A 22,205-nucleotide genomic window follows, 5' to 3' on the forward strand; every position below is an offset into this window, starting at 1 on the left:
GCAGCAAACCATTTTCAGGCTGGTGAGATTTCTTTCATAAGCCACAGTATTTAATTTTTCTTTGCATACGTGCAGTGCAGCATATTTCAGATGGTCATCAGTCTCAGCAAATTTCATTTTCCATGGCATGATGTTATGATGTTAATGTTCATTCATATATATGCACGTTTAAATAAGAAATAGGGAAGCTGGTTTGGGGGACAGCACAGGAATGCACTGTCTCTGGCTTTATCGTGCTGTGCTGTTGCATTGAAAACTGCAGAATTCTCCTGAGTGTAAATGGGTTTGCAGTTGCTTGTAGCTGAAGGTTCCTCAGATATTCCCTTTGAAAAATTTCTAGGGGAATCTTGTGTGGAAAAAAACAAGCAGTAGCGGCTTTGTGTATGAATGAAAGTAGCAGAATGGAATGAGGTGAAAGAGTGATGTCGGTCATTGATTTATAAGTGCGCTATTCCAATTAGGCAAGTTCAGGGATTCGAGGACACTTTTCTGTCTCTTGTAGAGTATGAGATAATACGAAAGTGATTTATTCGGGTTGTGTTTGCTCGGTAGTCCCCTTTGTCCGTCGCTTCTTTGACCCGTGACTGCCCCTAGCGGCTCCCTGAGTGGTCCCCGCCTTCCAGCACACAGGCGGCCAAGGTCAGATTAGGCTGGGGATTGATTGTACCCAGTCGACAGAAGCCAGATCTGCGGGAGCGGCCCAGCAGGGCTGATTCACAGTGCCATTAGAACAACATTTTTATTTACGTGCCGCTGCGCCTGTTCAAGTGTAGCCGGGCGGAAGGGAGCAGGTGTCTGGGTTTAGCTTAAGCCCGAACCATCTGTAGACGTTGAAGGAGAGCAGGAAGAAGAAAGAGGGGAGAAGGTTTTTTGAATAATCTGTTTAGATCTTGTTCCTTTAGCATTTTGCCTCACTCGCGCCTCTCTAGTCACAACAGGAGATAGAATTTGGGGTATGTCTCGGTCCACAGTTGTTCTTGGACCCCGAAGCGCCGTGCCCACTGCTTTTTCTGGTTATAGTCCTAAGCCCCTTTGGCTCCGGTGAGCTTGGCTCCTCCTTACAGTAACACCCAGACAGTAAAGCCTCCCCAGGTCTCACACCCCATTTTTGCCAGCAAGAGGACAGCGGTCTGCTTACTGGAAATATGCATGTCCTACAGCTGTCTTTTGACACTTAACTGTTCATCCCAAATTGAGTTCCCTATTGCCAGAGTTTGCATATGAACTTAAGCCACTGGACTCAAGCCCAGGAACTCCTCTGAAGATCCTCAGCAGTAGTTTCAACATTGTGGTTGGTATTCTGTGTTGCCCAAGCAGTACTGCCCCAGTTTCTTTGACATCCAGAGGCACAGAAAGATCGGTTAAATTGTTATTGTTGCTGTTAGCGGTGAAAAAAATGCAAAAAATTAAATGAAAATTTAAAGGATATTAAGCCAGTACTGTTTCTTTTTGTTTTTGGTTTTTCTCAAAGCCATGTCATTAAGTGTGGCAGAGCATAGTGTAATTAATCCTTTATTCTGAAATAAATAAATGTATTACGAGCTATAACTTTTCTGCAGTTAATAATAGACTATTGAAATTAAGACAAGGAACCCACATATTTAAACGTATTTGTATATATTATATTGCTCATTGTGCAGCTGTGACAGCTAACCTTTTAAACTGGTCCGCTTCGCATAGAGCTGTGAATACCTGGGTTTTTTTTTTTTTTTTTTGAGAAAGCCAGGGTAATCAGCAGGAGCAATCTTCACTCCTGCGTCTTATTCTGTGTATTCACTGTTGCGACTGTTAAGGGTCAGTCATTGCAAATCTCAGAGATCCAGAACAGACTGGCAGAGGACTGATTCTATTTACTCCACGTGTTCTTGTTGAGACAGATGCAGGATATGGGTTGTTTTTCATAATTCAGACAATTAAGAAGGGAGGACCAAGATATCTTGGGGCAAAGATATTTGTGATCTCAGTGCCTGATGCTTTACTGAGGATTACATTCACATTCTTCCATAAGCTCTTGAGCACTCTGCTATTACAGTGCCTTAGTCATCTTTACTCTTATGTTTTGTTGTATTATATTTCTCTTTATGGGAAAATCAATACATCCATTTGTTTTTCTTTTAACAGAAACTGTGAAGGTTTAAACATCAGATACCGAACTTGCAGCAATCTGGTGAGTTGGCTACATCGATACTGAAAGCATTATAGAAAGGTTTGATTATTGAATTGTGCTGGGAAAAATCAATTTCTTAGGTAGGACTGAAGTCTGTGCCACAGTATCGCTGGCAATGGTTGTGCCCAACTTACTCAGCTTGCTCCATGTGGATGTGAAAACTAACTGAATAACATTGAAGAGTTTTGCAGTGAAAGTCAATATTGATATAATCTTTTCAAAGTAAAGGGAAAAGCTGATATTAATTCACATGTAGTCATTTAGCCTACTGATCCTCAAATGCTAGCAGAAAGGGAGGTAGGAATGCAGACAGGTAGGATGTCCAGGCAGGAGTTCCTCATCACATCACACATGTAGACAGGATGGCACATCATCCCCTTCTTTGTGGAAAAGGTACTCTGTGGTGCTTGTTTTTTAAATGAGTCAATTTCTCATTCACTTCTCTAGGACTGCCCTCCTGATTCGGGGGATTTCAGAGCCCAGCAGTGCTCTGCCCACAATGATGTCAAGTACCAGGGTCGTACCTATGAGTGGATCCCTGTGACGGACGACCCCTCAGCTCCCTGTGCCCTGCGGTGTCAGGCACGGGGACATGAACTGGTGGTGGAGTTGGCACCCAAGGTGCTGGATGGTACCCGCTGCAAGACAGACTCCCTGGATATGTGCATCAGTGGGGTATGCCAGGTGTGTATTCTTTGCTTCTGCTTCAGTGCCCTTAGTGGGCTGCCTTCGAGTTCCCACATGCGTACATTAGTTCTATGGCCATCAGCTGTGACCCAATCCATTCCGTTCCATCCACTTAGGCTGGACAGCCTTTTCATAAATACTTTGCTTCAGAGGCATCAAATAGGCTTCCTCCCTTCTACTAACTAAAGAGAACATTCAATAACCTGCTTTTAAAATGTGCTATATGAAATTGAATATGAATGATTACTCGATCACTGATGGATTTCGTCAAGTTTGTCTCATCAGGCCAGGGTGGCTATGTGAAAAGATGATTGATTGACTGAGGTCATGTTAGGGAATTGCAATAAACAACTGCTTTCACTCACTCTTTCTTTGTGGGTGAAAAGACATGAGGAAGTGGAGTTTTAGATGTTAAATTGCACTCTCCCTCATATAGTCAATTTTCTTTTTAGCAGTAGTAGAGTGCTTCATTGATCTTGAGCACAGTGATCTGATTTGGTAAGTAGTCAAAAGTGAAATGAAATGGAACAAATCTTTATCACAAGGTAACGGAGAGTAGTAGCTGAACTTTGGCTGATCCTCTATTGGCTTGTCTGATCTGCAGCCCTGTTCTACCAGAAAGTGCTCCACTGGTTGACAGCCTTCTATGAATTCCCCTCCCCGTAGATCAAGTTAATAGAGGCAGGTGAAGAGGGAAAGGAAAACACATTCAATAGGTACTTATTTATGGGTTTCAAACTTAGGTACCTGGAAACAGGGACCAACTTTCAAAGGGGCCACTGCTCCAGGAGACAGACATGGGGTGATTAGACAGACAGAGAGCCGGTTTTACCTGACCGTGACTTATACACTGGCAAAGTGCCAGGACTGCTTGGAGATTGAAAAGTGGGTGGCTTTTTGAAAAACTGACTTTTTTTTCTTTTAAGTGCTTTTTATCTATTGGGCTATTACATACCTTTTGGACTGATCTTTATTTCACATACACACACACACTTTCAGAACCGCTTGTCCTATACGGGGTCGCGGGGAACCAGAGCTTAACCCGGCAACTCAGGGCATAAGGCTGGAGGGGGAGGGGACACACCCAGGACGGGACGCCAGTCTGTTGCAAGGCACCCCAAGTGGGACTCGAACCCCAGGACCACCGGAGAGCAGGACCCGGTCCAACCCACCGCGCCCCCGCGCCCCCGCCCCCCCCCCCTGATCTTTATTTCACACTATGAACTTATACTGACTTTTAGCACTGAAGTTAAAATCTGTTCAATTTGAAGTATAAATGAAAAACTTTCACGGACAGCATTTTCTCTATTACTAACCCTATTTTTTGTTTGTCTGTACATGTAATTAGTGCCAGGGATAACTCTGTTATGTTTAATGCATATATTCATATAATATTTCTTCTGCGGGCACAGCATTTGTGCCTGATGCGCTTTTAAAACATTTTCCAAAATCACTACTTGTTTAGTTGAATGAAAAACCAATTCTGTAATGAGAACAATCAAACAACCATTATTTCACCATAGGAGTCATAAGAAGCTGTCTAACAAGCTTCAGCAAATGCTGGTTGATTAATTTTCAGAGGTGATGCCATTAACCTCAGATATGTGCCATTGCGGAGAACTTCTGCCATTGCACAAGGCCGTGTTTGAAAAGGAAGGAAAGCGGTGCTGTTTTCTGGTCTAGCTCGAGCGTAAGACAGCCCATGAAATTGGACTCCTGAGCTTTGTGGCCTAATGCACTGCTGCTTTGATATGACGATGAGCCTCGAGGGAACAGTCAAGAGTTCCCGGATATTTATGAGATATGGTATGTACGGATCTCATAGACAGACCCCAATAATCACGTTTACACTGTAGGACTCCTCTCTGCCAGGGTAGTTTGTTGATAAGAGCTGGTAGGTTATAGCAGACAGGAGGGTTCTATGATGTCTGAGCTCAGCGTCTACCTTGCCAGACTTTGGCATCTGTGATTCCTCCACCTTATTAAGAATGGCTCATGGCGTGGCAGAATAATGATATCACCTGCAGGCAGTAAATGCTTCAAACCACTGTTCCACAGGGGCCTTGGGAGGGTCTTCCTGAGTGTGTCTGGGTTTCTGTAACGTAGGTACTGAAGAGAGGAGGTGTAATGAAACCCAAATGGTGACCTCCCACTGAAATGGAGACCCTCACAAGTCGTGGATGCAGAACTTGGCAGGAGAGTGGGCATTGGCACAGGAGTGCAAGAGGTGGGCCGGAAAGGAGCCCATGATGGCATCTCCTGGTGATGGATGGAACTGGAAATGAATGGGGAAGCTGGCCCCAAGCTGACAGAATGAGGCCAGGTTCCTCTCAAAATATATAAATGATAAAAAAAGGAGGGGCCGTGGTGTTAAAATAAACAGAGCTCTCGAAAAGGCAAGGGTGCGTGTGTGCGTGCGTGCGTGTGTGTGTGTGTGTGTGTGTGTGCGAGGCACCCTCCACCTGACTGTTGTGTTACTGTTGGCAGGCGGTGGGCTGTGATCGACAGCTTGGGAGCAACGCCAAAGAGGACAACTGCGGCGTCTGTGCCGGGGACGGCTTGACATGCAGGCTGGTGAGGGGACAGACCCTGTCGCACGTCTCTGAGGAAGAACGTAGGTACACGTGCAGGTGCTTGTGAAAACACACTCTCTCCCGTCTCAGTACCAACCACTCTCTGGCATGCGTGCCGCGCATTGGCACCTGTCTCACGAGTTTGGTTCCCAGCTATTGCTGGCATCTCAAAGCGGTTTATGGCTGGACATCACTGTTTTTGTGGCTTACACGGTTTATTTACGAACGCGTTACTGTTTGTTTCACTTCTGCACTATATACTGGACAAGGCTAAGGAATCTAAATTTCAAAACAAATTTCCCTTCATTTCTTGTAGGTTTTAAACTTTCTATAAAGAAAATCTTGTCAGATTTTTTGCTGCCGCTGCTATGCATTTTTCTCATTTGTAATTGCAGTCGTTTTGGTTTAATCACGCGTGATAAATTATTGGCTTTACCTGAGAAAATCAGCAGCAGTTTTAGTCAACGTCATATAATCCCTAAAAGCGTATTATATCTAAATGGGATAGCTGTAGTATGCTAAATTTTTTTCTTTTGCAAATAATTAAATACATTTTGTTTTATATTGTTTTTTTCTGTGAACATATTGTAATCACAAAATATGAAAAACTGGTGAAACGCATTGAGCTCTGATGGTCAGGCAACAATCAGGCTGTGTTTGTACTACTCTTCGAGTATTTTTTTTTTTAAAAACAAAACAGAACAGAACTGGGCCACCACAGCGTACAAGTGCTTTCCAGTGGAAATAGAAATGGTATTATTCAGTCTTCAGCACTGATCTTTTAGTGACTGCTATGTTGCTTTTCTGTTCCAAAATTTGAAGAGGTTGGATGAAGAATCACTAAAATGTTTATTTTGGTTTTTGTTTCTCACAAATCATGCCACACTTACAATTGCTTTAAAAAAAATATTGGGGGGGCACGGTGGTGCAGTGGGATTGGCCGGGTCCCGCTCTCTGGCGGGTCAGGGGTTCGAGTCCTGCTTGGGGTGCCTTGCAGTAGACTGGCGTCCCGTCCTGGGTGTGTCCCCTTCAGCCTTATGCCCGGGTTTTGCTCTGGTTCACCACGAGCCCGCTCAGGACAAGTGGTTTCAGACAGTGTGTGTGTGTGTGTGTGTAAAAAAAAAAAAAAAAAAATTGTGCAGTAGCTGAACCTAATCCTTTCTGTTCCTGCTAAGGAAGGTAGCCTAAATAATAATAATTCGCCATAGGTCTGTGATGACATGAAGGCATGATTTCACACAGTAGTTCTTGTGGTTTCTGGTCTATCTTTCTGCTTATCTTATCTTCTGGTCCCTCCTTGCTGTTACTTCTTGGGACGATATCTGATATCTCCCCTTCGCTGATTCTCTAAAAGCTTAACAGATAAAGGTCAGCTCAGCTGATCAGTTCAGAAACTTGGTCAGCCTTTTTGATGTTGAGTTTTGATGGTGATACTTCATATGTGATTTACAATTTAAAATTAAGCTTACATCTGTGCTGTGTTCCCTACCAACTATTATGCAGTATTGCATGAATATCTCTTCTGGTCACATCACAGAATACTTCTGGGGAATGTTCCTCAGACAGTTAAAGCAAAGCTCTGAAATGTCATTAAACACATTTCATTGCAGCCATAAATTCAAAAGCTTGCAGGGTGTGCTTCCAAAGGTAATTATTTCTGCGGGACTGAAGACATTGGCAGCCACCCAGTAATGGCTAATTGCTAGCCTTGTTTCCCCTTGCCAGAGTGAAAAATTGGTTTTTCACGCTGTGGAAAATAACTTTAATATTCAGCCTATTCATAAACCTTGCACCATTCCTAAATGATTTTCTTTTACATGCTTTTAATACTCATGACCATAAAGACTTTCTAACTATGCTGGTGCATGGAACATTCTCACCCTGCTGAAGTTGAATAAGGGCTTGCAGTGGCTAAAGTGTAGTTTCACAAGCGTTGTGCTGTTTTTCGAAGAGTATCTGTGTGTGGATGTGTGTGTTTCAGATGAGACGTTGTTCACGCATCTGTGAGTCTTGAGTGATGGCGGTGAAACTAGTTTGTTTCAAGAATGGAAAAACTCACCCGTTAATCCCACAGTGTTAAGAAAAGGAAGCGGTAAACTTCCTGGCTATGATGCTGTTGCGAAGGGTATTATCTAGTGTACGTGTGGCAGTGCGTTCACACAGATTTTTCTGTATTTTCTTTTCGAGATGAAACTCCCAAAGGTGGTACTGAGTTCAGACTGATTTTGCAGTCCAGGGATTCTACAGCAATTTATTACACCAAAATAAATATATATATATACACACACACACACACTTTCTGAACCGCTTGTCCTATACAGGGTCGCGGGGAGCCGGAGCCTAACCTGGCAACACAGGGCGTAAGGCTGGTGGGGGAGGGGACACACCCAGGACGGGACGCCAGTCCGTCCCAAGGCACCCCAAGCGGGACTCGAACCCCAGACCCACTGGAGCGCAGGACCCGGTCCAACCCACTGCACCACTGCACCCCCTTTTTACACCAAAATAACACAACATCAAATGTATCTAGGGCTTTCTCAGAGAAAGAAATAAAAAATAGCACAGTGCTGAAAGCAAAGCAATGTTGGCTTCACGCTCTGGGTAAGGGCTGCATAGTGAGGAGGCTCCTCCTACTCACAGTCTTCCCTCCTTCAGCCTAGCTTTTTATTCTTGTACATGTTTTTTTATTCCTGTAATAGTTTGCATGTTGCATAATTCAATTTTTCAAATTAGCCATAGTTATAAATCATTCTGCCCAGCCAGAGATGTCTACCTAGAATAGAAGACAAGATATTTTTGGAATCTGAAAGCTTTATTGGAAAAAGATGTTTACTCAACTGAAGGGTGCAGGACATTGCATTTTCTGTCTCACAATGACTGCCATATGTTCTTTAATACAAAAGAGGTCTCAATAAAATCTGAAACTGGTTTTTATTCTTTTGTAAAACTTTAACCTTTTAATCTCGACGTAGCGTTTTTCATTCGCTTCCGGCAAACTGGCTGCGTGAAATGTTGCCTGTCCTGCATGTATGCGACTATGGCATCCTGGCCTGTGAATGAAAGAGCCCAGCTTTGCGTGTGATGCTGATGGTGCGAACAGTGGACAACCCTTAAACCAGAATTGAGGAGTTACTAAAAGACTGTTAATTGTCTGTAAGTTCCTTATTCAGTATTGTACACTGTCGCTCCACAGAGTTCACATTAGTTGTTTGCTGTGTGAACCCAGGAAATGGAAACATACAGATCCATTTGGGCTTGGTTCACCATGGAAGTTTAATATATGTGTCACTTGTCAGTTTACTTTAACAGTGTGCGGAAGGTAGCGAGTGAGTTATTGGAAAAGTATTTTTTTTTACCGTTCATGCCTGCAGCCCTGAAGACTGTGCTTGAAGTCCCACTAGGCAGCCGCAATGTGAGGATTACAGCCAAGGGACCAAATGTCATTAGTAAGTACGCAAAGCCTCTGCATCTGCACTAGTGTTGTTAGAACGGTTTAAAATGACTTGACGGAGACATGGACAGATGACATGCAGTTTACCAACACCAAAGGCCTCGTACTTATGTGTTTTAAATGACCGCTTAAGAAAATACCACTTCTATGGCTGTAATTGTAATTTGTAAAGGTGTTGAATTTTTTATGTTCATAAATAACAGCAGTGCTGAAGTCATTAAATTCTGAAATATACAGTAATTTACAAAAACATTACTGAATTTTAAAATAAGTCTTTATTCTTGCTCTCCATGATACATAAATTTTATTCCAGCTGTGCACCATATAGCCATCCCTTGGACAAGATGTTTCTGACGTAACGGTCATTAAGTTGCTTTTGATTAAAAAAGCATTTCATTTGGGTGTGTCCAATATGTACTGCAGCTGGCAACATGTCACGTACATGAGTGCGTTACCGATGAGCATGTTTCCCTTTGTGCCCTAGGAAATGTACAGGTACAGCCCTTTTTCCTCAGCTAAGGGGTCTCTTTCCAACACGAACAAGGTGCAAACGTGCATATAAATGTAGCTCTCTCCTCTCAGGCTGTTACCAGGTCTTTTACTTGCTCTTGCGTTGAAGCTGTGGAAAGTGTGCAGACCCCATCATTTTCAGACAAAGACATTACATCGCAGCTGTGGTAGCTGGGACCCCTGAGAATAGCCCATTAACACGGCAGGGAGTTTTTTCCTCGGTGGATGCTCTTTGATGCAAACTGTGCTGGAACGGAGCTCTGCGTGTTGGGCATCCTCCGCCACGCTCCATCTCGATGGGAAAACCCTGCGTATGTGCAAAACAGATTCCAGTTGGATCTTCCCCTGCTGGCCGGCGTCCAGGTTCCGTCACATTGCGGCCGTGCTCCGCACTTCCTGTGCCGGAGCTCCGTGAAGCAGGCGTGGGCTGGGACTTGTGAGGCCAGGGCCTGAGGGGCGCTTCTGAGTGCTGGGTGGAACACCCAGACCAGGACAGAGGTCGGCTAGAAAAGATTCGAAACGATCTATATCCTTCAAGCAAATGTCTCATCTTGAAATATGACGTCTTCCCTTTCGCAGGCGACCACTCTTCATTTGTTGGTGGCGAACACATCAGTAAAGGGTAGCTGACTTGTACAGATGTTTTTTTTTTTTTTTTTTTTTTGTCAGAAGTTCCAAAAAATGGTTTTGAATGACCTTTCAAATTTCTTTGACAGATCATTTAACAACTGTCAAGGGCAACTTTGCTTCGCTTTTCCTTAAAGTCATTAAAGGGGGGAAAAAGTCCACCAAAAAAGCAAAGGAGTATTTTGAAATCCTACTGCATGAGATTTCAGTTCACAAACTCGGCTTAAAAGAAATATTGTTTGGGAAGAGTTCTAAAATATGCAACACATCCATATCTTTGTTTCTGAATGACCAATTATAACATGATATGGCAAGAGTTTGTCACCATTCACTGCTTAATTTAACACAATTACGAATATGTAGTATTATTACAGTGAGCCTTTCACACAAATATAATGACTCTCACCAAAGCTTTTTGAAAGAGGTGCATAAGTGCATGTAATTTTTGTTCAGTAGTATGAAGGACGAAGAGTAGTAGAAAACTGAAACCTGCAGATAATTATCACTTTCCCAGGAATTTTTTCCTACCCGTTTAAGGTTCCGTTTTCCACCCACTGCAGGATTTATTATTATATGCTTTAGTTGCTTTTCAATTTTAAGACTCGTTTCTCCCGGCTTATACTGCGGTAAAACTTTCCCAATAATGTGAACATTATAATCTCTCCAGATGTTGCTGCGATTATTTGAGCTTAGAATTCATTCACCCTGGGTTTCGACTTAGTCATTCCCGAGCTGTTGCTTTAGCGTGGAAGTTGTATCTTGATTGGCAGGTGAATCAGAGCTCTGCATTCACTTAGAGGTCCAAGAATATATGCTTGATAAATCTCGGCTTCCTTGTTGTCAAGCAACACATAACTCTTCCCGTTTTGGCAAGCATTCTAGAGATACTTGATAAATGACAGATGATCACATGCATCTTTGAGAAGACACTCAGCACTCAAGATGCACACAAGGTCATTGTGAATTAGGGACTCTAGAGATGAGTGCATGCACTTTGCTAAATATGTATTAATCTAGTGAATATGTGAGTTGCAGTAAGTGATGGACCATGGTAGCAGTGTTGTGTGATAGAAAGCAACATGTTTGTGTGCTACTTCCCAGTTGTCGAGTCACACAGTCTTCAAGGACATCAAGAGGAGCACGGATTTAGCTCTCCGGGGTCCTATGTGATAGTGAACACCACTGTGGACTTCCAAAAGTCACTGGACAGACAGACACTCAGTGTCCAGGGACCTCTGACAGTGGACTTCATCTTCAAGGCAAGAATAAAGAGAAGTTATTATAATGTCTTTAATAGACTAGTCTTTTGTGGTTTACTTGACGCTGCCAAAGATACTTTACTAGTAGATTATAATGGTAAGCGCTCAGTGGCTTTTATAACAAGTTACTCTGCAGTGTTTCATGATTCCGTTTTTTCAGTCCATATATTTCCAAAAAGGTTTATGTAAGGGATATAGGAATTGTTTTCAGCATTATATGTTAAATCTTCAATACACATGGCTATAAGTCTTGCAAAATGCAACTTTTATTGATCTTTAGTGTAATAAAGCATTATATAATTTTAAAACAATGGGCTCTCTTGGTGAATTGAAGTAGCATGCTGTGATACCTCCTGTAGCCATCACTGTCCTTAAAGCACTCTTTGGGATATTTCATTTCAAGTGCTATCTCAGATTTTACTTTTCTGTGTGTGGAACAAGTGATGCAATGCCATTTAGGATTTGGAACTGTGCCTGCATTGTAAATTTAGTGTATATTATCCAGAAGTCCAGTGTTTAGTTTAGATTGCTGATTCTTTCTCTTATTCACTGTCATTGTATTTTATTGAAATTCAAGTTTAAATTATTACTCAGTTTTCATAGGCACTATATTTAATTCAATTCTGCATGCACAATCCGGGAGGTTAAATTCTGAAATTTTCCAAGTTAGTCGTTTATAATTTTTTCTTTTTCTTTGAGGCTTCTGCTTCGTGTCTGAACTGTGCTATTTTGAATCTTCTGACCTGTGACCTCCTTTCCCTGTAGGTGAAGTTTGTGGCTTCCCAAGACACCCTTGTCCAGTTTGTGTTCTACCAGCCCATTCGCTACCAGTGGAGAGAGACGGACTTCTTCCCCTGTTCAGTCACGTGTGGAGGAGGTGGGACTAGCAGCCAATGCTTCCTGTAGAGAAACCCTGCTGCTGTCACTGTTTTTGGGTGACTCTCCCTGTGGCCCTCAGGTTACCAGCTCAACTCAGCTGAGTGTACAGATGTCCGGTACAACCGCACCTTGCCCGACATCCAGTGTAGTGGATACCCTGAGAACAGGAAGCCCAAGCCCAAGCTGAGAGAGTGCAACATGGACCCGTGCCCAGAAAGGCCCGTCTTTTCTCTTTGTGTCTATGCTTCAGTTATTTATTTATTGCAGTGTCATTACATGGCATGAGACTATCAGGAAAGCCGAATAAATTAACTGTACTGTCTTTACACTTTCATACTCTGATGATGAATGGGTAGGTCAGCATGACCGTCATGCTTATTAAAATTGTCTTCTACCCTCCCAGCGATGGCTTCAAGGAGGTGATGCCGTACGACCACTTCCAACCCCTCCCTCGGTGAGCAGCATCTACCGACTCCCAGTACAGTTAGGACACACTGAATCTGTCTACACATCTCATAAAGACAATGAATCCAACAGGAGAAGCTCATTCTCGTATCCCTTTGTGTTTTAAATTGACCTCAGGTCCATTTTTTTTAAATGTCCTAGTGTCATAGTGTTGCAATGTAATGCATAAATCAACATATACAGCTCATCCTGGCATACCGTTACATATCTATACTTCAGAATCTTTTAACGTTTTCTCTATGTTCCGTTTTTTGTGTAGTAACTGTTATACTTCCCATGAGTTAATGCTTGCTACGCAAGAGCGGAAACGTTTTGCACAACTGTTTGAAACTGAACGGTGAAGGATCGAAGTCTAAAGGGGTGTGGTCATAGTTCCAATGCGATTGTCAAGATCTGAAGGGTCGTGGGTTCGACGTGAAGGTCATAGTTCGATGAGTCATGGTCGTGGTTCGAAGGGCTAGAGTTGAGATCCGAAGGGTCGTGGGTTCGTTTCAAAAGTCGTAGTCTGAAGAATCGTGGTCGTGGTTTCTCGATGAGATTCCGCAATCACTGTGGGTAGGTCTCCTTCTTTTAGAGAGTGATTTCATTAGGTACAGGTGTTTGTTATGTGTCTGGGATTAACTGATTACCTTCCCCTGTGCTCCTTTGAGGTGTTTTCCTCAGAGGCCGTGACAGTAACACAATAATATGAACAGAAAACATGAAAATCTGACCTCCTCTGCCTTTTTTTATGGTCTGTATGTATAGAGCAATACTCCACATAATAAATATTATATGTAAAATCTGTATAAGAATTACTCATCATAGCTTATAAATGGAAAGGTATTTCATAATACCTTTTATAGTACTATTTGACTGTATTTTGTGAAAGTGTGATGCAATCTGGACGTCCTCACCGACCAGTTGTGTAGCCAACAGGTGATGATTAGAATCCTTTTCCTGTTGAGGAACTGGTTTTGACATTGCCTCAGACATACTTAAACCTGCCAAAGACACTTTGCTCATGCTTTTTGTGCACTTGAAATGTTATACTTTGCTTAATGTTATACACAGATAGCCGATTTTCCCTTCACATACAATTTGCTTGAGTTATAAGGGAGACAGGACACAGGTTTTCAACTGAATACCTTCAGTAAGTACCTGCTGGTGTTTCCTGCATGACGACATGACTGCTGCAGGTGAATTAATCCTTTGGTGGATTTTGGAAATAATTTAGACCTTTCAGATGAGTTTTAATTTTACCCTGCTAAAGGATTCTATTCCCTGCTCCTTTGTTCATGCTAGATAATTGGTGTTAGCTGAAACTGGCCAGACAGGCTGTGGGTTTCTCTCACTTTGGGTGTGATGCCTGAGTTTTCTTCTGCTGTAGACCACTTGAGGTGTCTAAGCATTCTGATGGTTATCTGGGTGTGTTTCTTTGTGCAGCTGGGAGCACAACCCCTGGACAGCATGCACAGTGTCATGCGGAGGGGGTATCCAGGAGAGGACCGTGCTGTGCGTGGAGGAGAACATGCACGGCCAGATCTCCCAGGTGGAAGACTGGAAGTGCACCTACTCAACTCGGCCAGCACTAAAGCAGAGCTGCAATGCTTTTGACTGTCCTCACTGGGTGGCCATGGAATGGTCTCAGGTGAGGGGGGCTTTTGTTGCTAGTGGCCCCCTTGCACTGTCTCATACCTGATGAAGACCCTATGTAAGTATCTCTGTTTTTTCCCGATACCCTCTGGGTCTTCATCAGTGTGAAAGACAATGCTTTTCAGTGACATTTTGCTTAAATGTTTGTGCTGAAAATACATTGTACATAATAGCCGTGAGCGTGGCCTTGAGTGTGGTATTGTAATGACTTGTTAATTTTCCAGTGCACAGTTACCTGTGGCCGTGGCTTGCGTTACAGAGTGGTTCTGTGCATTGATCACAGAGGGCAGCACACTGGGGGATGCAACGCCGGGCTGAAGCCTCACATCAAAGAAGACTGCCTGGTTCCTGTTGCATGCTACAAGCCCCAAGGTATGCTGTCCCCAGACAGCTTCTATCATCCATCGTGTTCATTCATAGTATCAGAAACAAAAGACAAGGTGATCGGTGAGATTTAACCTCAGTGAGACTCAGCAACATGCCTGCATTGCAGAGGAGCTGCCCCCAGAGCACATTTCTTAAAAGAGAGTACATCTCAATTGCTTCATGGACTGAACATTTGCAGCCGTTGATGCTCAGCAGTACCTGACTTAGTATTCTGTTTCTGTATGGCTTTTTTGAATGTTTGCCATCTGTATGCTCTGCACTTCCAGAAAAGCTTCCTGTGGAAGCAAAGCTGCCTTGGATAAAACAAGCCCAAGAGCTGGAGGAACCACGAGCCTCTTCTGAAGAACCCATGTGAGTTCCCCTCCGTTCCCCTTCACCCTCTCACTCACTGTGCCGTTTCTGACACAAAACAAAAAAGTACACCCTTCTACTCCACCATGAGTGAAAGGGCAGACAGATGTGATCACTTGATTTATTCCCCAACACACAACACGCACACATATGAGACGATAGCCTGAAGGCTCACTATGCCAATACAGCTTTCAGTTATCCCAATGAAACCGATTCATTGTGCATGAAAGTCCAAAAATCCTGTTTCAGTATATTGGTTCCGCCTCTTGCAGCTTGTGTGGTTTTTTGAAAGCTTACATTCTTCTACTATTGCAGTTATCTTTGTAAGGTCTGAAATGATATATTCTCTAACTGCAGCCAAGGGAGAGAATAAGGTCCACATTAGAAACCCGCAAAATACAGCTGAGCCAGAAAGTTTCCCACTCCATGCATATGTCATGCTCTGTGGTTGACCAAATACATCTCTTAGAAGCTCATAAATGGAGAAGTATGTGGGGCGGCCGTGTTTGAGTGTTCACAGAGGGAAAGGCCAGAACACTGCACGTGTAACCCTTGTCGGAGGTGAGTCTTCTATACTGAGTGTACTTTTTATACAGTAAATTCAGGAACACAAACATTGCACAAAGTCAGAGTTTATTGATATAATTTTTGTTTTCTTGGTTGGTTGTAGTTTCTATGCAGAGTTTACATATTCTCCCCATGTTTGCATGCTAATCCTCTGCACGCTCTGGTTTCCTCCCACAATCCAAAAATTGTGCTCCAGCTGAACTGGTGGCTCTAAATTACCCTTAGTGTGGTTATGTCTGTACAAGTGTGTGTATGACTTCCCTGCTATTGACTGGTGTCATTTCCAGGGTGTACATACCCTGAGCTTCTAGAACAGGCCCAAGGCCACCATGATTATGCCTTGGATGGATGATTAATATAATAAGAAATATAAATGCAGTTTAGCAAAAATGGAGCAGTTAAGCTACCTTTGCTGTAATAATCAGAATTGCAGATTCCTTGGCACAGAATCAGTTCTTGGACTTCAGCCTGACTTGTTGCTGTGCGGCGTGATGCTTTTATAAGTGCTGCCCCTTCGCTCGGCTCTAATCCGTGCGCTGATAGCACATTGTTAGAGCGTTGGCATCAAGCCTTCTTGTTAGTCTTGTGTGCAGCTTCCCTAGCTCATCCTGGCGTCTCCCTTCCAGGCCAATTCTCTTTCCTCCCTTCCCTGCTGAGATAATGGTGTGATTAAAGCGCTGGTTGGCGCCTGGATTTGTCTAATGGGTCAAAATGCGATCGCCAGAATCTGGGCTGAACTCTCCCACTGAACACTGACACCCTTCACTCCTGAACCAAGTAAAGACAACCAGGTTGAGTGTAGCAGGAGACAAGACTAGTGCCATGGATTCTTAGAACATGCAGAACTGATTTCTTTCATCTGAGGCATTGTGGATCTGGGATCTAATAGCGCATTTTAATACTTTGCTGACATTATTCAAAATATGGCATTCTCAGGGAGTGCATGCATCATAAAACTTAATCCATTAATGTAGGATGCTCAGACATCGGGGTCACAATGTGTGTGCTAACATTAAGTTGTTTTGGTCTGACATATTTAAAAACTTCCATTTGCTTGGTCATGATGTTCCTGTAATGTTTCCCTGACTTTGATAAAAGGAGAAGAAAAGATCTTTCTAGTTAGAATGATAAATGAAAAATGCTGTAGCCAACTCGGCATACTTTCATACTTTAAAAATTTTATGAAGGATAAATTTCATAATATGTTTAGGAGGCTGTGAATTTTCCACATTTAATGAAATGTACACTCTGTTATGCTGTGATTCATTAAAAGTTGGATTAGTGTCCTGCTATTTCACTTGCTTAGATTTTCCCTCTATTTTTAGAAGAGGTTTGGCACAAAGCAAAGATTAATTCTCCACAGAAGGCAAAGATAATTATTACAAGCCATGTTTTGTTTTGATATTTTGATATAGCTATCTTTCTTTTCCTCTGCTGAAGATTAGCTGCGCTCTTCTAAGACTGTAAAAGACACAGTTAACACTTTCCAGTGTTTTACTAGGCTACCTAAATCAAACCAATACAGTGTTTGTCCATAAAACTGTCTACTTAATTTAAAAATTTTTCAAAGAATATGACTGGTTTTGATTTGGTACACATATAAATGTGTACGGTATTTAATTAGTGTTTGTTAACTATATGCTTGTAGTAAAAGGTTTTAATAAATTTTGGCCATTTCAAATACGTGTAAATATTTACCGGAGGAAACTAGCGGTAGCTGGCTGGTCTCTTCAGTCTTCTTAGGCCTGACAGATTCTAATTCATCCTTAAATTAATAAAAAAAAAATCATGCAGCCATATTTCTGTTTTACAAGTAGTGTGTGCACTAGTCAGTTTCATACCATCATATTTACATAGAAAAGGTAATCCAAACTTTTTAAGGGTTTCCAGCCCTTAACTGTGGCTAAATGTTTGCCTTGTCCTTAGACGTTGTTAACAAGAAATAGTGGACGAGAAAACATTCAATAAATAAATGGAGCCATGTGTTGATTTGTTCAGCCTTTATTCAGGAATATTTTCCGCACTATGTATTACCATGGAAACATTTATCATTCTGCTGGACAGTGATTACATTAGGATGAGGAAACTCTCCAATTTGAAGAATCCCTAGTGCAGCTCATGTTCGACAGCATGGTGTCAAGGAAGTTTTTTCCCCCAAGACTTGCTTGCTGTCCTGTGCAGGTTCATCCCCGGTCCATGGCAGCCCTGCAGTGCCACCTGTGGGCCCGGCCACCAGCGGCGTCAGGTAACCTGTAGAGTCTTACTGACCTTCAGTGAAGCTGAGGTGGACCTGCCCGATGAGGAGTGCAGTGGGGATAAACCACCCATCGAGAGGGCTTGTGACCTGGGGCCCTGCATCTGGGACTCGGCCCTCCAGCAGTTCCCACGTTCTCCTCACCAGGGAGCGGTTCGCCACCATTGGGAGCACAGAGGATTCACCCCCTGCTCGTCATCCTGCGCCGCAGGTAAAGTGCACCGTCCTTAACGTGGGGTGACTGCATGAGTCAACCATTAGGAACAACTGTTAAGAGACATCAAAAACAGCTACATGAACTAGGAAAAAATTTTGTAAGGCAATAGACTTGTAGTCTGTGTTCGTGCTGTTTATTTGTCCAGAAAACACTTCTGAACTCTCCAGCTTGCAGTGCATATTTCCTTTTGCAGCACGAATCCAATGTGAGGGATGTTGAGAACCAGATCCTGTCGACACCGTTAGCTCTGCTCCAGCTCTTTGGGGCCCCCAAAGGAAAGCACCTGTCCTCAGAGTTCCTCCTTCCACAGGAACACAGGAGTCCATTGCGACGTGTGTGAACAGAGAGCGCGGTGAGGTGGCGCAAGACTCCTTCTGCGACGGCTCCAGCCGGCCGCCAGTGATGACACGAACGTGCAACCCCGATCCCTGTCCTCCCAGGTAACAGTGGAGCGAGGCCGAGCTTGACCGCTGGCTGAGGACTTTCTCCCCTTAGAGGCCCTGCTGCTCCTAATTAATGCAAGACACAGCCTTTAGCTGCAGATGTTACAGTTGTTTTCTGGTGTAGTAACAAAACACTGGCAAGTTCTTGAGCACATTGCTAATGTCATATATTTGTGTGCAGGGAAAGGTGAAACCAGAGCAACATGTTTTCTGTATTCCCAGAACAGTGCTCCACCTTATTTTCTCCAGACCCGTGTTTTTTTTTTTCCGTGAATATGGCTCTATGAGTCTACGCTATTGTTTGCAGCCTGTTTCTATGAAGGGGAAAGCTATTCATTGTTAGTGTCATGGCTGCATTTAAGGTCATTTGAAGAATAGAATGCAAAGCGAATAACTCGGTTAAGATCAGCCACTTGAAGCCCTTAGCTGCCAAAACAGTGTGTAGTATTAGTGAGTGTAAGGTGGAACATATACAGAAACAGGTGGTTCAGATATTACAGGCTTCTCCCCCCCTGCGTACATTGAGCGTAGTCATAATTATGAAACGGCATGTTCTCAGCTCGGTGCACATTTTTTGGTGCTGACGTGTGCCCTTTTGAACGTAAAGTTGATCCACTTTACAGTTTTCAGACCTACCCAGTTCGGATAGTTCCATAAAAGTAATTAATATTTAAGGATGATACATACTGTATGTACCATCTCTGGCTTTCCTATCAGTTTAGGCTTAACATCATTGTTGTCTTTTCATACTTGTTATCCAGACAGGCTTTTTTGAGCTTGCGTGTCATTCCGTGTTGAGGAATTTGGCTGTCTCTCACATAGAGAAAGTGCCATAGAGCACTATTCCCACGAGTGACAGCCCACCAGTCGAGTAAGTGGCCATAAAGGTTAATCTTCCATGAAAGTGCACTGCTGCACTCCTCATGATCTCAGCAAAGGGCACGAAAAGGTTGCTTGCCTGCTTATGTCTTCCCATTCATTATGTAAGGACCAACGCTATGGAACACTGAGCTATGGATCCCTTGTGTAAGAGTCCATAGGGAGTCCATTAACATTTAGCATCTGGGAAAATTTGTGGTGGGCAGTTGGAAGATCCTATGGGTGACACAAGGATGAAGAGTTAATTTTTGTCATGAGTGTATCCTGTGCACCTATCCTAATGTCAGCATGATCTGGCATCCTGCTCTGTTGGGTTCTTCAAATGGAGCGTAGCACACGGTCTAAAAATACAGCTTCCTCGGCCACTACGCTGTACAGGGACACTATGCCTTTTCCTTGGTTAGCTAACATTGTCCAGAAGAAAGCTGCGTCTTTGCATGGAAAAACACAATCTTTGTGAAATAACGTTTACTTTAAATGTAAAATATCAATATATAAATGGAGTAATGGAGTAAATCGAGTGCAGTAATGGAAAAAAATGGAGCATGGAAAGTAAGCATGTGTCCGAGATCCCGTCTAGGATTCGGGTGCCTGTGAGACTGTGTATTCTGATGTATTCATCCTAAGTGTTAAACTGGCAATCTGGTGGCATGAAAAACACTGCAAGTCCACTTGAAGCCATACTCTATTCCAAAGTCCTCCAAGTTCTATTTAATTAGTAATAATATTAATCATATCATTAATAAGAGGTCAATTATAATAATAGGTGTTTTTCGGTCTTTGATTTTCGCTAATTGAATGAGTAATTTTTCCTCTCAGTTCTGATATTGTTAATGGTTGTAAAAAGAACTGGACCAGGGCTGGAAAACACGGATGTAGGCAATTATTTAGAATCACTGTCGGGTACATAGTGATGAAAATAAGTTCTTTCAGCAGCTGTATTTTTTGACAATGGACCTGAATTCCTGAGGGAATGGTCAGAATCTGCTGACCATTTGTTTACCAAAGCCATTCACAGTGTATTAAACAAGAGCAAATGTCTAGCAGAGAACAGATCTTTTTATTTACCTTTTCATAATGGTAACACATATTTCTTTTAACTGACATGGCTGTTTTGCAGAGCGAAAAATAGGATCATAACACAATCTGTGTTCAAAAAAGGATTAGACTTAAAGTATGTTGTTCTGTTTCCCAGAAATAGATACCAGATGTTCTCACATATTCTTACTTTTTCCGATCGGGGTTTTGTAACTTTGCGAGAAAGAGTACGAAAAGCAGTTTTCAGCCTGGTATTGCTCCATTCCGCTGTTTGCCCATGTTGCAGAAGACGCCAGGAAACTCTGTCAGGCCCTGGAGAAAACTTAGCAAACTCCATCTTAAGCTACATTATTTATGAATATTTCAAGTATCTGGTCCATTCTCCACCATAAATGAGATACGTTTAGAAGGGTTAATCTCCCAGTTCCGGAAGAGGCTGTAGAATCCAAGCTTCAGACAGCTTTGCAGTTCAGAATACGCAGGTTCCCCTTCCCATTTTTCCCCTGACCTTCTTTGCCAGGAAATACCCAGCAGGATTGTTCTTCTCTCTGGCCTCTTGATTTGCCTCTTTGTCTGTTTGCTGCCCAGGTGGGAAGTGGGCCCGTGGAGCCAGTGCTCAGCCACGTGTGGTATGGGGATTCAGTCGAGGAAGGTGCTCTGCAGGCAGCTGATGTTGCAGGCGCAGGGTGATGAAGCCACGGTCCCAGATGGGGAGTGCAAGGACTTCAGGCCTTCTGTGCTGCAAGCATGCAACCAGGTTGACTGTCCTCCAAGCTGGCAAGCAGAAGACTGGCTGGAGGTGAGGCTATGGTACGGGTCCACGTATGCTTCTAATGAGGTTCCGGTCCTTCCGCAATACATCCTTCCGTTTCCTCCGCAGTGCTCTCACACGTGCGGGGAGGGTGTTCAGTCACGCAAGGTCCATTGCATCCAGTTGCTTTCTATGGGAGGCAAGAGGAAACTGACAGATGATGCCTGCTTGGGGGCCAAGCCGATGGCCCAGAAGCCCTGTGCCAGGGCAGACTGTCCTACTTTGATTGCAGGAGGAGAGTGGTCCAAGGTAAGGAACCTTTATTCACAAACACATTAGCAGAATTAGGCACTATGCCATTTATGAATTAGCCATTTATGACTTTGCGTAAGCCCCCCATGTCTTGTTAAGTTTGAGTAGAAAAGTCACCAAACAAGAACCGAGAGCAAATGCCATCTGTAGCCAGTGCTCTGCTTCATGTCCCCCCAGTGTTCCGTGACCTGTGGGACAGGGATCCAGATGAGGGAGTCGGTGTGTCGGAGGCGGACTGCCACGGGCCAGCAGGTCACCTCAGGTCATGCAGCTTGCGTCAGCCCCCACGCCCCGCCCCTCTTTAGGACCTGCCGTATGAGCGCCTGCAACCGTAAGCACCGCATGCGGGCACCGGGAGCTCTTGTGTCTCTCTGGGGTTGGAGCACCAGCTATAGCGCTACTCATCGGTCGGCACGGCACGGGGCAGCTCCCTTTCTCAGAAGCCATCTTGACGTTTCTCAACAGTTAATCATAGATTTTTACTGTCCCTCTGACTGCACTTGTTAATTTACTGGCAATATTTACGTGTGCACCTTATGCTCATGCTAACCATGAAACATGTGCTGTGGTGAATTTAAGAGAAGTGTTCCCTTGTGCAATACTTTCATTGCATTTAAGCCATGAATGTTCACAATCAACAAGTGAACTTTCTTTCACCTGCGGATCCTCAGATGGTCTGGCTGTGTTCTACAAGTATGACAGTTTTTGGCTGCTTTATGTAACAATACAGTCATTTGTTAGCTCTGGAGTGGT

The 22,205-nt window shown here is 43.4% G+C and overlaps 1 protein-coding gene across 1 annotated transcript in view; it reads left to right on the forward strand.

Moving 5' to 3' along the window:
* The window catches only part of adamtsl3 (ADAMTS-like 3), an 81,276-nt gene that overhangs the window by 42,201 nt on the left and 16,870 nt on the right, over positions 1-22,205 (forward strand). Inside the window, exons 6-21 of the mRNA XM_018763271.2 lie at positions 2,122-2,167; positions 2,615-2,851; positions 5,342-5,468; positions 8,799-8,873; positions 11,117-11,274; positions 12,040-12,151; positions 12,233-12,371; positions 12,557-12,607; positions 14,044-14,248; positions 14,478-14,625; positions 14,907-14,991; positions 17,740-18,023; positions 18,340-18,469; positions 20,978-21,188; positions 21,270-21,449; positions 21,630-21,783. Of these exons, the coding sequence (XP_018618787.2) occupies positions 2,122-2,167; positions 2,615-2,851; positions 5,342-5,468; positions 8,799-8,873; positions 11,117-11,274; positions 12,040-12,151; positions 12,233-12,371; positions 12,557-12,607; positions 14,044-14,248; positions 14,478-14,625; positions 14,907-14,991; positions 17,740-18,023; positions 18,340-18,469; positions 20,978-21,188; positions 21,270-21,449; positions 21,630-21,783 (2,342 nt within the window). The remainder of the gene's footprint in view (positions 1-2,121; positions 2,168-2,614; positions 2,852-5,341; positions 5,469-8,798; positions 8,874-11,116; positions 11,275-12,039; positions 12,152-12,232; positions 12,372-12,556; positions 12,608-14,043; positions 14,249-14,477; positions 14,626-14,906; positions 14,992-17,739; positions 18,024-18,339; positions 18,470-20,977; positions 21,189-21,269; positions 21,450-21,629; positions 21,784-22,205) is intronic.

Source organism: Scleropages formosus, chromosome 11 (genome assembly GCF_900964775.1).
Source record: "Scleropages formosus chromosome 11, fSclFor1.1, whole genome shotgun sequence".
Lineage (NCBI taxonomy): Eukaryota > Metazoa > Chordata > Actinopteri > Osteoglossiformes > Osteoglossidae > Scleropages > Scleropages formosus.